At 45.8% G+C, this 16,213-nt stretch overlaps 1 protein-coding gene across 3 annotated transcripts; it reads right to left on the reverse strand.

Moving 5' to 3' along the window:
* Window positions 1–79: 79 nt before the first annotated feature.
* LOC100708478 (tropomyosin alpha-3 chain) lies at window positions 80–16,077 on the reverse strand. Of its 3 annotated transcripts, none has more exons than XM_003457563.5 (9): window positions 15,774–16,077; window positions 7,730–7,878; window positions 6,210–6,343; window positions 5,897–6,014; window positions 5,725–5,795; window positions 5,349–5,424; window positions 4,298–4,360; window positions 4,084–4,153; window positions 80–895 (listed from the first exon to the last, which is right to left on the reverse strand). In XM_003457563.5, exons 2-9 carry the CDS (start codon window positions 7,862–7,864, stop codon window positions 813–815), a joined length of 750 nt encoding a protein of 249 aa, XP_003457611.1. In that variant the 5' UTR covers window positions 7,865–7,878; window positions 15,774–16,077; the 3' UTR covers window positions 80–812. The 3 variants fall into 3 exon arrangements, with proteins under 3 accessions (XP_003457611.1, XP_025766913.1, XP_005462414.1); XM_025911128.1 differs by lacking the exon at window positions 5,349–5,424 and adding an exon at window positions 4,513–4,588 and having other exon boundaries at window positions 7,730–7,875; window positions 15,774–16,076; XM_005462357.4 differs by lacking the exon at window positions 5,349–5,424 and adding an exon at window positions 4,513–4,588 and having other exon boundaries at window positions 15,774–16,076.
* Window positions 16,078–16,213: the final 136 nt, after the last annotated feature.

A 16,213-nucleotide genomic window follows, 5' to 3' on the forward strand; every position in this document is an offset into this window, starting at 1 on the left:
TTTACTGCAGTACAACTTCACAGCTGCCTCACCGTTTCAGAAGAAAATGAGTCGATCAATCAATAACCCACAGACTCTGTTTGGGTCTACATACGGTGTTTTTATTTTATAAAATCCTGTTTCACTTTCATGATTTATTACAATGAACTGTGACATCATCAGTGATGACAGCACCTGCCTCCAGGTAATCGCTTTTCTTAACTTTGATTCTGTCCTAAGGTCAAAGAAAAAAGGAGGCATGTCTGGCTTGTGATTGGCCCCATGGTTCACCATATTTGGCAGTTGAATGCCTCTGTGATTGGTCACTCCAGTAAACCACACCCCAGAAGACAAAAACAATAATTCATTGGCTAACAGAAGATTGGCTTTAATCAATCAGTCATCAATATTTATTGTGGCAAAGTGAACTAAAGCAGGAATGACAAACCGTTAAGACAAACACGCCGTTAGTCATTAGTTAACGAGGGGCGGGGCTGTTAGTCACTCATTACTCCCGTAGACAAAAACATGAGCGGGGTGGAGACAAAGCAAATTGTGCAGAAAAAGTTCAAAGCAGGAATGTGAGAAAAGAGGGGGAGGAGCCAAAGGTGAGGGGAGGACCCAGATTGGAGAGGAAATATCTCCCACGCTCCTCCCACCGCTGTCATAGCATGATCAGAGGAGGAACGCCCTCTAGTTTTTGACCTCCAGCAAGCAGAGGTAAAGGGGAGGGGCCAGTGAGAAAGGGGAAGGAGCCAGAGGAAGAAAGGGAAGAGGAATATTTTGGCCACAGAGTTCCTGACATCCACGTCAGGTGAGGCGGAGCCAGAGATTCAGCAGGAGTTGAGCTCCTCCATGGTCTGGTTCAGGGTCGCCTGGAGCTCCAGGTTTGCGTTCTTGGCGGAAGTCAGAGCGTCTGCAACACAGAGAGCAGGGGCCAACCAGTGAATGACCAATCACATCAATCACAGGCTGGTCTGAGGTCTTATAGCAGGGGTCCCCAATCTCAGTCCACGAGGGCCGGTGTCCCTGCAGGTTTTAGATGTGTCCTTGATCCATCACAGCTGATTTAAATGGATAAATTACCTTCTCAACGGGCGTTTATCAATATGCGTACTTGTGCGTACTTGCGTTCTCGTGTACTCGTGATACGTCATCAGTCGGAGACCAAGTACTGTTCCAATTCGAAGTACGCATCACGCCGAGAACGCGAAAAAGTCCCGGATGTGTTCTCGATCCGCCCATTTTATCGAGCATGCATCGGTGTAGACTTGGGACAGCTATATATCCCAGAATGCATTTCGTCCAAAACTCAACAGCGGACTCCCGGCACATCGTCCGTCCCCCCGCTCGCGGACTTCTCACTACTCAGGTTAAAAAACCCCCAGCAGCTGTCTATAGTATTGAGTGTCCACTAGAATAGAAATAAAAGCGTTCTAACATCTCACCTGCTTGTTTTTATTAAGGTATGTACATGTACACTATTTTTATTATTAGAGGTTTCACTACTGAGGTTACAAATGATATATAAGTCACTTAGATCACTTCTAAATGTTAATGTTTGGTTTATTTCAGTGTTTTATTTGTTCCTGAGTAAACCGGTTTGGCTGTGATTAAAGTTAAGCTTCATAACATGTTACTCACAGTTAAATTAGGAGGGGACGGCAGTAAAAACTCCGGACCTGTGACATCATCACGTACGCTGGTGTTCCGACTGTACAAATCACGAGTCCGTGCTCGCGTACTTGACAATTGAGAAACGGCCCACGAGTCCGTGCTCGCGTTCTAGGCGAGTACGTACTCACCGAGCACGCGAGTACGTACTGGCGTACTTGATGTCTTGAAGTTCTCCAGAGGCCTGGTAATGAGCTAATCATGTGATTCAGGTGTGTTGACCCAGGGTGAGATCTAAAACCTGCAGGGACACCGGCCCTCGTGGACTGAGATTGGGGACCCCTGTCTTATAGTTTTATTTTGTGACCTCAGCTATCAGCTGATAGTATAGTGGTAAGACTATACGGCAGGGGTAGGCAACCTTTCTGATGATGAGTGCCATCTAAGATTTCCTCAGAAGTCAATGTGCCATATGATTACATTAGCACTAAATTGAATAACGCTCTATATTAACAGTTACACACTATATAGAACAACTTTATAGAATTATATTTGTTGGCAGCTATCAGCGAATAGTTATCAGCTATTTTGAAACAAAAAAAAAAAAAAAAAAAAAGACACTTTTTATCCATAACAGCAAATGAACTGTACAACAGAAAATGCAAATACTATTTATGGTCTCCTCACAACAATGATAAGAAAAATAAACTGGGCCAATATGGCATGTTTGTTAACACAGAGATACACATATTAATGTGATCTCTGGTCTCCCACTCAGAGACACAGGTCTCCGAGTGTCCAGCATTCTCACGGCTACCTGAGGACACTCTTCCTGTGAGAGAAAATCTGCTCACACGGATATGTAGAACCAAATACTGTCAGTAATGCCTCTGCAATGTTCTGAAGACAGTTAAACTTGTCAGGTAGTGATGTCCAGCAGGTGAAAATGCAAGCTTCATGAACACGCACAGCTGTGGATTCCAGCTGCATTCGTAGTTCTGCAAACTTTGACCCCCACAGAGTCGAGGTTTTCAGTTCAATCAGCTGCATTTCGATGTCCTCTGTGTCCAGCCAGTTAATGTGAGACAAATCCAGCTGCTCATTAAACCTTTCTGGTTTGATCAGAAAAGAAAACATTGGTCCATACACCTGAAAGTCCCGAAAACGCATTGGGAATTCTGTCTCGAGTCTACGGATGTATCCGTGTATTTCCGTGGTGCTGATGCTGCGCTGAGCGGGCAGCTCCTGAAGCATTTGAAGTGTTGGAATGTGGAAATTTCAACGGCCGGCCCACACGGTATTATAGGAAAAGCCATAAAGCCTTTGAACGAAAACAAACGCTGTTGTGACAGTGATGTACACTGTCTTGTTGGTATATGTATGATTTCTATGCATTTTACATCAGATAAAAACTCTGATTGTAAGACTCAGATAATTATTTGTTAAAAGCGAGACATTTTAAATGAGAATAAGAAAGAAAAGTATTTCTGTCCCCCCCTTTCCCTGTTAATGCCCTACCTGGCCCCCTGGCAAAACTTTGCTAGATCCGCCCCTGCACAGTTACCAGCTGTCAGCTACTTAGAAAAGGATCCTGCTGTTATTTGTCTCTCAGAAACAGTTCATAACTTCCCTTCAACTCATTCATGTCACCTAAAAGGTAAACCTGTTTCTCCATCATTGTTCAGCTCTGATGATTCAGTAAGGACGTCTCCTGGTTTCATCTTCATGTTTCCCTCTCACCACATCTCCAAACCGATATCATGACCAGCAGCTTTTACAGCTGTGGCTCCAGCAAACATCAGCTGATACTAGAAATTAATATTAAATAAATTCTAACAACAGCTGACCAAGCTTAAACGTGCTGCTGCTGTTTAGCGCGACATCCGCTGGTTTCCTCTTTCTGGCCCAAAGTGGGCGATAAACAAACAAGAGAGAAAAGCCGATCAGCTGATCATTGATCAGTTTCATGATTGAAGTAGCAACAGGAGAGGGAGGGAGAGAATGAGAGAAGAAGAGGCAGCTGTGCAGGGTAAAGACACAGAAAAACTCCAGCTTTGTCTTTTTTCATTCTAGCTGAAGTCCGGGACAAACCGTGCATCTTTTCAGCTCAATACGAAACCCGTAATATTTTCTCTGAATGCGGGACGATTCCATTTTTTACGGGACGGTTGGCAACTCTACTAACTAACCTTATGAATAAAATAAAATAAAGTTGAGCATATCGGTCAAATGCCCAGTATGCCCGATGGCCAGTCCAGCTATGGTCATGCCATCAGTTAACCCTTCGCGTGTCAGCTGTGGCACGCGTGCCCAGGGTTGCAAGTTCGATTACCACCATGTATCCAGTAAGGGTCCTGACTAGAAAACCATGCTAAAACCTGGAATGGCGCGGCTAAGTCTGCAGGCTGTCCGCAGCTCGGACGCATGTTGTACTGTGTATGTAACAAATAACACTTGTCATCTGTGATGAATATTGATCGTGAGCCTCACCTTCCAGACCATCGATGGTTTTCTCCAGTTTGGCCACTGAGCGCTCGGCAAACTCAGCTCTGGTCTCAGCCTGAAACACAGGAAGTCGAATGACAAAAGGGAAGTACACACGGGGGAGAATGTGAAATGCAGCTGACAGCTTTTATTGTGAAAAGAAGGAACAAATCGAGTTTCTGGAACAGGTCATGACGTCACAGGTGAACATGACACTCACCTCCTTCAGTCTGTTGCGCAGGCTCTTGATCTCCTCCTCATATCTGTCCTCCTTCTGAGAGTACTGACACACAGAGACAGCAGCCAATCAGAAAGCAGGTACACACAGGTGAGCACACAGGTGTGAGGATGAACCGTTTCTGGCTCCAGAGACTGCACCGGCTCCGTTCCCCGGCAGCTTTACCTGAGCCATGAAGCCCCACCCCCTCCTCCTACCTTATCGGCTTGGGCCTCCAGAGACTTTGCACTTGTAAACACAGTTTTCAGCTCCTCCTCCAACACCCGGGTCTTGCTGCAGGTCAAAGGTCACATCAGAGGACACAGTGTGTCAGACAGGCATGTGGGCAGGTAGGCTCAGGTGGTGTCAGGTATCAACTACCTTCCGACTAAAGCAGTACGCACTCAGCAGCACCTGGAAATGTTATGAGCCTGACCCAACTGTCCATTCAGTCCCCATCTTTAATTTTCCCGCCTCAGGACTTAGACGAAGCAGCACACCTGCACAGGTGCTGCTCTGAGAGACTGCCAGGTACGGAACTGATGATGTATTCTGTCGCCAGGCAGACAGGTGCAGGTGCAAGGTGGAACACCATAAATGTGATCCTGGAGGCTCCGCCCCCTCGTTTTCAGGTCATGTGACAGCTCATGAGGATGGCAACAAAGCCACTGATTTACATTCCTACCTCACCTGCAGCTTGACACCCTGTTACCAAGATGGCTGCCGAGTGTCGAGAACTGCTTCTAGAAGGATTTTAATCAACCTGACACCACCTGAGCGCTCTACGAGTGTGTGATCAGGTGTGCGTGTGTGTGTGTGTGTGTGTGTGAGTGATCAGGTGTGTGTGTGGGATCAGGTGTGTGTGTGCGCGCGCGCGCGCGCACTGTCAGGTGTCATTGAGCCTGCAGGTAGATTCATGCAGAGCAGCAAGAGGAGGAGGGTGAGGAGGAGGAGCTGAAGCAGCAGGTAAAGGTCAGAGATCAAGGAGGCAGTGGGAGGTCAGGAGGAGGAGCTTCACTCGGACAGCAGGTCCAGGTCACATGACCCTCAGTACCTTATCTTCGGACGCCTGCAGACTCTTCAGCGAGTGATCGAAGCTCCTCAGCTGCTCCTCCAACCTCCGAACCTTACTGTGAGACAGGTGGAGACAGGTAGCAGGGCATGCAGACAGTTGTCGTGGAAACAGAGAGGGAGAAAGGCGGAGCTGTTACAGAAGCAGTGTGGCATCACACAGAGTCATCAATGTGATGTCACAGTTACCAAGTGCATCAAAGCAGCTTCATGCTGTTACAGAGGCAGGTAAGTCCACTTCATTAGGAACACCTACTCGCTCGAAACTCACCTGTGTGGTCCCTGAGGTGTTCCTAATAAAGTGGCTCTGAAAGTTGCGTGCGTGTGTGTGTGTGCGTGTGTGTGTGTGTGTGTTGAACCTCTCGGCCTGCTCTGCTCGTTCTTCAGCTCGCTCCAGCTCTCCTTCCACCATCACCAGTTTACGAGCCACCTGTCAATCAAACAGCACACTGCATTCCTGTGTACAACACCACTATGTACTACTACTACTACGTGGTAATGCCGCTAGCAGAGTGTGCAGTACTGCAGTACCTCCTCATACTTGCGGTCTGCCTCCTCAGCGATGGTTTTGGCCTCCCTCAGCTGCACCTCCAGCAGCTCCATCTTCTCCTCGTCCTTCAGGGCTCTGTTCTCGATCACCTTCATCCCCCTGATTGTGGACAGAGTCATGTGATCACATTTAACCTTTGACCTTCTCATCACTGCTGCTGTGTAAAAAGGCTACAAACAAGCCCTACAAATCCTGCAGTGCTTCTCTAAAGTCATAGTACCGCCACAGTATTACTGTTTATTATTACAAGCTGTAGTACTTTGCAGTATTTGTGGAGTACAAGCGCCCTCTGACCTCTCGCTCTCGTCGGCCACCTTCTCAACCTCGTCCAGCTTGTGCAGCGCGGCAGCAAGTCTCTCCTGAGTGCGGTCCAGGTTCTCCTCGCTGAGCTGCAGACGCCGACCCAGAGACGTGACCTCGGCCTCCGCCTGCGGGGAGACGCGGACACGGGTCAGCTGACACATCGACCTCTAACCCCCCAGGGCGCAAACATCCTGTCATTCCCCGATCCTGTTCCTTCCTTTCACAATAAAAGTCCTTTTCACACACAGGTGCGCACATGAAATACTTAAAGCTAAAAATGTGTTTTTGACTAGTTATTGTATTAATAATGTAACAACAACAAGCTTGCTCTGGTTCAGCAGCACAAACAGGAAATGACATAGGACTCATTTGTTTCATAAATAATGTTTCTGATTTCATGATCCACAAACGTGCCTAAAAAACAAAAACAAAGCTTATCTGTAGTTTGTCTAGGTACTCTTAAAATATGAGAAACTGTCATAAAATAAAATCAACGACTTTAACTCTGCTTAAAGTCGAGTTCAGCAGCAGAACGCACAAGCCGACTGCAGCCATTTTAACCCAGCACCTTTAATCTGGAGGTAACAGGAAGTGAAACGGCTCAGGCTTCCTGTACGCATCAGGTCACACAGCTAAGTGTGTGTTATCAGCAGCTTCATGCTGCCGTTTATCAGCGTGTCACGCCCTGATACACACACACACACACACACACACACACACACACACACTCACACAGTGTACTGCAGTACTCAGAGTACACACTCCGCTGACAGGAAGGGTACTGGATATTTACTGTAAGAGGTAGCAATGAGGCTATGCATGCTGTGTGGGGGGAACCACATGTGAGCCACCTCCAGGTGTGCGTGAGCCAACACACCTCCTATCAATCATAGTCATTTTCACAACACTTTAATAATCGGAGGAAATGATGTCGCTGCAGCACAGCAACAGTGAGAGAAATAACAGGATATCTAAACGTTTACAAACATAAGAGCCCAGTTATAAACATCCAGAATATTACAGAGGTGAAATATATCTGTGTTTAAAGAAGCAGCAGGAACGTGTTCATCGAGCTTCATCACTTCCTGTTCACGCTGGCTGCCGGGTTAACGCAGTCTCCTCCAGCGACATCAAACAAACGATCAGCATGTTATCACGGACAGCTTAAACAGCCAATCAGAGTGAAAACAGCTGGAACTACACAGCTCGCCTGATCTTTACGCCCTGCTTCAAACACGCCGAGTTCACTCTAAACTTCAGACTGTAGACCAAACAGAGCCAGCCGCATCAGGCACACTTCCTGTTTTGTGACTGAGGTCTGATTGCGAGTAATGGCATCACTCCTGTCTGACGGCAGGTAAATGCAGTGCCACTTAAACCCACAATGACAAACGCACAGCAGTACAGGACTTTGGGAGTGCAGCTTCATGCCACCTGACAGGAAACAGCTGTGAAATACATAATGTCATCGCCTGTGACTTAAGGACATCGTTCGGGTGTGCATGCCGTACCTCCTCCCGGCTCCTTTTCTCCTTCTCCACCTCCCTCTGCAGTCGCTCTGCCCGCTCCTCAGCCTCCTCGGCCTGCTCCTGCAGGACTTTGATCTTCTTCTTCACCGCCTCAATGCTGTTCATGCCGCCACTCATCTTTTCTTCTTCTACTGCACAGAAAAAGTTTATTACACACTTTTCACAGTAAAACAGTCAGAGCGCCACACACACACACACACACGCGCACACACACACACACACACACACCCACACACCCCTAGTCTGAAATAAACTATCAGCAGGAAGTCTGTTTAAACAATGTTTTGAAAGAGTGAAATAATCACAGCTGTGGTCAGAGGGAGGCCATCTGTCACTGAGCCGGGGAGGGAACACAGCGAGCCGCGGTGTGAAACATAACGTGGAGCCTTTCAGAGCTCTGTGTGTAAATACATGAATCCTAAAACAGGAGCGAGGGGAGCTCCCTTCTATAACCTGTTTCATCAAAGACGTCACCTGTTAACGGTCCGGATTTGTCCATGCTGGTAAACACGACTTTACAATAACGTAAACACAAACGCAGACCAAATGTCTCATTTTAGAAATGATCCTGAAAAGAAAAACAAGAATAAGGCAGAATTTACACATCAGTCGAAGCTCAAAGAAAAATCAAACATTGAAGCAAGAATTCAAACGCTGAGCTCGACAGCTGGAAAGAAAGAATCAAGAACCTGAGCGATTTCAGGAAGAGCTCGGTGTTACTGGCCTTTAAAACACGTGTCGCAGAGCCAATCACTAACCTGGGTTAGAGTATCGAGCTGCTGAGGTTCAGTGACATATACAGCTTCATGTCATCAGTAAAGAAAATAGAAGAGATCTCATTAAAAGACAGAATGATGCTGGAAAAAAATAAAGACTGAGATCTCGATACAAGCGTGGAAATTAGCCTTCTCCGAGAGGTGGATGGACTCTGCCTTAGTGACAGGGTGCGGAGTTCAGGAGGGGTTCAGAGTCGAGCCGCTGCTCCTCCACACAGAAAGGAGACGACTGAATCTGTCGCCTCCTGAGTAAGGTGCTCCGACCGGGCCTGTCCTACCAGGAGGAAGCCCCAGATCTATCGGCTGGCCTGGGAACAGCTCAGTGTTTCCACAGGTAAGCTGGAGGTGGTGGTGAGAGGGAGGTCTGGGCCTCCCTGCTGCTGCTGCCCCCGCGAGCTGACTCCAGATCAGTGTAAGAAACGGCTGGATGATTTATGGTTTTGTTGTTTTGGATGTTAACTTTAATTGAAGTGGTTGACATTGACAGGGGTGCACATAAGTCAGGGGTGTCCAAACTCCGGCCCACGGGCCAACTGCGGCCAGCGGTCCATTTTTAATTGGCCCGCAAGTAATTTTATAAATAGAATAGAAAATGGCCCGCACTTCAACTTTTGCTTGAGTGTGTTGCACTTCTTAGTTTTAACACCAGGGGGAGCTGCTGTTGATCAAGGCAGTTGCTCCACCAAAAAGGACAATCAAAGAAGAAATTTACCCCAAGTTACCAAACATGGCAGAACCAAAGAAGCGAAAGGTAGAGAGTGAGTGCAGAAAATTTCAGACACGGTGGGAGAGTGAATATTTCTTCAAAGAATTGAAGAGGACGTGTGTCTGATCTGCACTGAAACTGTGGCAGTTATGAAAGAGTATAATGTACGACGTCATTATGAAACCAAACATCAGGCCTATGCATCCTACACTGGTGCTGAGCGAGAGCAGAAATTAAAGCAAAGGGTAGCTATCCTGCGGGGTCAGCAACAGTATTTTTTTCGTGCTCAAAAGGTCCAGGAAAAGGCTACAATAGCAGCTATGAGGTCGCCCAACTCATCGCAAGACATGGCAAGCCTTTTTCAGATGGAGACCTCATAAAACACGGCCTCGTTAAAGTCACCGAAATAATGTGCCCGGAAAAAGTGCAGGACTTCAACAACGTCAGCATGTCCAGAAATACAGTTGTTCGACGCAGTTGTGCGACGCACTGAAGACTGTCAGCCAACATATGACTGCAACTGTCTGATAAAGCTGTGCTTTTGATTTTTACTCCATGCGATCCGAGCACTGATGCCACAGACACCGCACAGCTGCTAATGTTTTTTGCGGGGCGTGCGAGAGCACGAGCACTTTAGGTGAGTAAAAAATATATTCCACAGTACCCGTGTGTTAATAAGCATGCATGTGCAGGTACACATGCTTCAAATATCAATAATGCGCATCAATTCTGTCACTACCCTGCTTTTGCGCACCACTTTCTTATATGCGTTTTTCTTGTTAACACACAGAGTACACGCCGCTGTGCACAGCGCACGCACACGCAAAGTCAGCTGATCTCATCTGATGCAGATCTGCTCCTTCATCAAGTGACATTTGTCCGGATTTTTGGCACGAGTGGCGTACAATCAGCACCGCAGCTGGATGGCCCGATTTACATACCCAGCGCAGCTGATACTCACCAGAATAATTTACTAAAATTATATGGACTCCTGTTATTAAGTCCAGTTCAGTCTGTTAATGTTGATAACCATTTCAAACGAACATTAATAGGTGTGTTGCTAAGCCTAAGAACTTAAATAACAAGCTTGAAATGTACCCGTCCTATTTTCCCCTTTATTGTTTTTTCTCTGTGCTGTAAATCTTCTGTCTAAGAAGAAATCTGCTGCTGTTCTGAGAATGAGCTACCAAAGCTTTTTCTGAATAAATCAATAAAAATCCATTTATGGAAAGCTGTGATGAAGGCAGTTTTGTCTTTAATTATATTTAACAATATAACATATTTGACCACTTTTAAGTGATTTTTTAACTTTAATACACTAAAGTTAAGGTTATATATCTAATTTCTAGTAAGTGGCCCAGCCCCTCCTATATTTGTATGTATGTGGCCCTCAGTGAAAAAAAGTTTGGACACCCCTGACATAAGTGGTCCACAGGTGCGCATGCGCTTCAAAATAAAAGACGCGCACCAGATAAGAAGTTGCAACGCGCGTTTGCGTACATATAAAAGGCACTGTTTTTGTCCGCTAGAGTGGGATTTTCAAGGCATATTCTGCACCGCATCTCTGTGCGTTCATCATTTGTTTGAAGCCAGCTCACCTCCTGCAACCACTTTTCCGAGAATACGCGTTTCTTTTGCGGTTCGGACTCCTTCTGACATTTCTTTGGAGGTGGAGGAACACCAAAGTAATTGCTTAATGGAGCTTGCTTCTTCAACATCTTTAAGAGTTCTAAACAAATGTCTGTCCTCCTCCAGAAAATCTTATGTACGCAAACGCGCATTGCAACTTCTTATCTGGTGCGTGTCTTTTATTTTGAAAGCGCATGTGCACCTGTGGACCACTTAGGTGCACCCCTGGTCATTGACTTTCATTCCTAATGCATGCCACAATGCGCCACACTTTTCAGTCACAGTTGTAGGTTTTTGGATTTTCATTTGGCAAATTTTAATAACACTTGAAACTCTTTTATATCACATTTAACATGAGTTTAAGCGCTTTCTTCTCTGTCGCCGGTCTGGAGTCTAACATGCAGTGTTCATAATGCATGCTGCGTGGTGCTGCACAGTTAAGCAGCATGATTCACTGTTGAGAGACTGATGGGTTTAAATGCCTTTGTTAAATGAGTTTTGGACATGAAATGCATCTCAAATACAACTTGAAATCTAAGCGCTTCTTAGTTTTAAACTACTCAGTTCAATTTTTCCCTTATTTAGTTGGCTAAGAAATGCTAGGCATACACTGTGCGATTTTTGGCCCATTTTGAGCCGATTTTTCAGTCGTGCAACTGTTTTGAGGATCGGCCCGAGTTTCGCCTTAATCGTGTGTCGTGCATCATGCAGTATACATGGGGTAACGAGAAGCGTTTACCACCTCACGACCAGCTCCTGATCATCAATCGCTTGGTCGTAAGTAAATCAAACCTGTTTGACATCCTGTCAGCCGTCGCGAGGGTGTCACCACAGCCTCTCACACTGCGCACGCGCGAACACAGAAATGAAAGTGAAAAGACGGAGCAGCACGGCAGTGCAGCGTGTGATCTGGACACAAGCGATGGAAGCACAACTTGTAGAACTTTGGCAAGCTCATCAGAGCCTTTTCAATGTGGTCTCACAAAATTATCATGATCACAACAACCGTGAAAATAGTTGGATGGACATTGCTGCTCCATCACAGCTGCCTGGTGAATGTTTTTCAGCAAAGTTGATGGTGGTGGTGTGTCTGTGTGAGTGAAAGACAGAGAGTGAGAACGAGAGACAGATTTTGTGTTATAACCTTCATGTTATGGATGCTAAGTGTGAGCACTCAGGGTAGATAATGTAGATAATGTAATATTATGTCTTGATGCATTCTCAATCATCCAGGAAAGTAAATCTCCAAAAGTTGATTCTGTTCACCTGGACGTAGCGTTTTGTGGGAGAAACGTTTCGTCACTCATCCAAGTGACTTCTTCAGTCTCAGCTGACTGCAGGTTTCCCCAAACTTATAAACAGTACATTTGCATAATGACTGAAACCAGCCCACTGAAGGAACAATGGGCTGGGAGGTCAGTTCCTTAATCTAAATTATGCAAATTCTCATGACCATTGATCAACAACCACTGATCAATGGCCATGAGTACCATTCACAGAGTTGGGGAATGGCTGCAATCACAGCATTGTAAGATGGTGACAGATGTACCCTTAGGCCCCCTCCTCGATTCAGAGATGGTCTTTCCCTTTTCACGTAAATGGCCTCCTTGACTCCGCACTCAAACCAGCGTTCCTCCCTGTCCAGGATGTGTACATCCTCACCCTTGAAAGAGTGTCCGCTGGCCTGTAGGTGTAAATAGACTGCAGAGTCCTGGCCTGATGAGGTAGCTCTTCTATGTTGTGCCATCCTGTTAGCCAGAGGTTGTTTGGTTTCCCCGATGTATAAATCGGGGGCTGGTTCAGTGGCCTGGTTTCAGTCATTATGCAAATGTACTGTTTATAAGATTGGGGAAACCTGCAGTCAGCTGAGACTGAAGAAGTCACTTGGATGAGTGACGAAACGTTTCTCCCACAAAACGCTACGTCCAGGTGAACAGAATCAATTTGGAGAATGTAATATTATATACAGCTACTTTCAGTACCATTGATATTCATTTAGACTTGGATGCTACAACTGGCAGCCTCCTCTCCAACTTTCCTTTCATATCAAAAATCCTTGAAAGAGTAGTTGTCAAACAGCTAACAGATCATCTGCAGAGGAATGGCTTATTTGAAGAGTGTCAGTCAGGTTTCAGAGCTCATCACAGCACAGAAACAGCTTTAGTGAAGGTTACAAATGATCTTCTTATGGCCTCTGACAGTGGACTCATCTCTGTGCTTGTCCTGCTAGACCTCAGTGCAGCGTTCGATACTGTTGACCATAATATCCTATTAGCGTGATTAGAACATGCTGTAGGTATTACAGGTACTGCACTGCAGTGGTTTGTATCATATCTATCTAATAGACTCTATTATCTATCTATCTATCTAATTTGTTCATGTAAATGGCGAGTCCTCTTCACACGTGTGAGATTATTATACTGTCTTATGCCACCTTATACTTCTTATTAAAGATTGTGAAATCATTACACTGTTTTATGATGCATTACACTGCTGAGTTATAAGAAATGCGGTTTGTGTAGAATCATGGCCTTCCTTTTCTGATCACAAAGAGAACAGAACGTACCGTGGAGTTTTTCTGCCCCATCTCATCAAGAGGAGATAAAACAGGAAGCCAAGGCCGTCACGTAGGCGTTGTAAGATATTGAGGGTTTAGGCTTTATGGCCCTGAAGGGAGGGGGAACAAGCTATAAGAGTCTGTAACTGTTAGACACTTCGAGATGTTGCCAGACACCCTCCTGTGCACATCTCCCGTCCGGATGTTTTTAATGCTCAAAGTGTTGTATGGAATATGGAATAAAGAGATTGTTGATTGAGCATTTATACACCGAGTGTTGTTCTTCCTTCAGCCAAAGATGAAAGAATTGGGGTATTTAACACACACTGAGGTTGATTATGGTGTTCCACAGGGTTCAGTGCTAGGACCAATTCTGTTTACATTATACATGCTTCCCTTAGGCAGCATCATTAGAAGACATAGCATACATTTTCACTGCTATGCAGATGACACGCAGCTCTATCTATCCATGAAGCCAGGTAACACACACCAATTAGTTAAACTGCAGGAATGTCTTAAAGACATAAAGACCTGGATGGCCGCTAACTTTCTGCTTCTTAATTCAGATCAAACTGAGGTTATTGTACTCGGCCCTGAAAATCTTAGAAATATGGCATCTAACCAGATTCTTACTCTGGATGGCATTACCTTGGCCTCCAGTAACGCTGTGAGGAACCTTGGAGTCATTTTTGACCAGGACATGTCCTTCAATGCACATATTAAACAAATATGTAAAACTGGTTTCTTCCATTTGTGCAACGTCTCTAAAATTAGAAATATCCTGTCTCAGAGTGACGCTGAAAAACTAGTTCATGCATTTATTACTTCCAGGCTGGACTACTGTAATTCATTATTATCAGGAAGTCCTAAAAACTTTCAGTTAATCCAAAATAGATGTATCCTTTATATATTTATAAATGCACCATGGGGGGCTTAGGGTGAAACAGCATTTCGGTACACTGTATACTGTGTATACTACTGTATTGACAATAAAGCTCTTGAATCTTAAATGCTGCATCAAGAGTACTGACAGGGACTAGAAAGAGAGCATATTTGAGCCTGGTTCTGTTGGAGGTTTCTTCCTGTTAAAAGGGAGTTTTTCCCTTCCCACCATCACCAAAGCCCTAACTCATATAATTGTTTGGGCCTTCTCTGTTTTCCTCGCATTATTGAAGGGCCTTTACTTTACCATATATGGCACCTTGAGGCAACTGTTGTTGTGATTTGGCGCTATATAAATAAAACTGAGTTGCATTAAACCAACATGTGTATTTTTGAGCGACCAAGCCGTACACAGAGCAGTGATCAGGCAGTTCTCGAATGTGTAAGAAACATTGGTATTATGCTGTGTTGCTAGTGATAGTAGAATGGCTCTAACTCATGAAGAACCAAAACAAAAACCTGCTTTTCCTGGAACGCGTCAACTCCGAAGTGACGTGACTGTCGAGTTCTGACATCCAATGGTAACATGGATGGAACATAGCATAACATCTTAGCTCTGACAGAAGGCGGCGTGGTTATTTCTGCTGTCAGATCACAGTGGCGTCCTGCAGCCCACAGAGTAACATGGGTTTGGCACTCGTGAGACGAGCAAAGAGGGCAGAGCAATCTCTGTTTTAGATCATCTCCATAGAACGGCGTCCTCTGAGAGGATCCGATATTTGGATTGGGTGTCAGCAACGAGTTGATCTCGGGGAATTTTCCTCGCAGTCAGCTGACACAAGTCCGCTGAGATGGGTACGCCGCTGTTCCACCCGAGCACCAGTGGCTCCTTCTTGTGTCGCAACAGCCTCTTGATTCCCAACACCGCTAAGCTGAAGGCTGTAGGAACGACTGCTACACTTGAGCGCAGCTCACAGATTCTTAGAGTACTCTGATTATTCCTAATAATCTGATTTCCCCACACTGCTGGGCCTGAGCAATGACCCATCCTCTGAGTGTGATTAATGAACAGGGTCATCACCCATATTTTTGACCACTGATTAATCTGATCCATTCGGAGGGGTAGGTCAGAGTTGAAGCTTTGATCTGAAGAGGCACGTTCAGGGGGCGGTTCTGGTTCTCTCCCCCTATGATTGACTTTTTTAATAAAGTTGGTCTGAATAAAACTCAAACTTTAGTCCCTCCCTGTGCCCGCGCACCTCTCACGTGCTCAGGTCTTTTATCCATACCTCATTGATTATTACCGACTTTATCGGAAGCACGTTTTTCACACCTGACTTCCTCTTGTGTACGCCACTGTTTGTTCCGTGTTAGCACGTTAGCGCCGGAAGCTAGCTGCGGACACCGCCCTGTTAGCGGCTAGTTCGTTAGCTCAGCTTAGGTGTGCTCCGCTTTACCCGTGTGTCACCGACTTACCTGTCCGAATCCTTGGAAGGAATCACACCTGTAGCTCGCGCCCTTCTTCCGCTGCACTCACTTCCCGGTCAGCTAACTGTTAGCTGTTGGCGGCTAATGCCTCACTCTCCGTGAAGTTTGTCGAACTGTGAATCGCGCTCCGTCTCAGCCTCCGCGAACTCGAGTCTCGTGTCGGTCCTCGTGCTCCTGGTTCGGGTGGTGGTCTCGATTTCTGGTCTAGGGTTCTGGTCGCGCTGAGTCTGGATTCCGGTTCCAGCCAACTCCCAACTCAGGAGACTCCGCCCTCTTCCGGGTTAAATTCGCTCCACAGGAAGTGATGCTGTACTATGTCCTCTTCAAAGTAAAAGTCCGAAAGAAGAAGCTGCCGAGTATCAAACTTTAAAATCAGACTCCTGAGCTCTGTGAACACCTCCCTGACAGCACACATTAACCCTCTCTAT

The sequence above is a fragment of the Oreochromis niloticus genome, linkage group LG11 (genome assembly GCF_001858045.2).
Source record: "Oreochromis niloticus isolate F11D_XX linkage group LG11, O_niloticus_UMD_NMBU, whole genome shotgun sequence".
Classification (NCBI taxonomy): Eukaryota; Metazoa; Chordata; class Actinopteri; order Cichliformes; family Cichlidae; genus Oreochromis; species Oreochromis niloticus.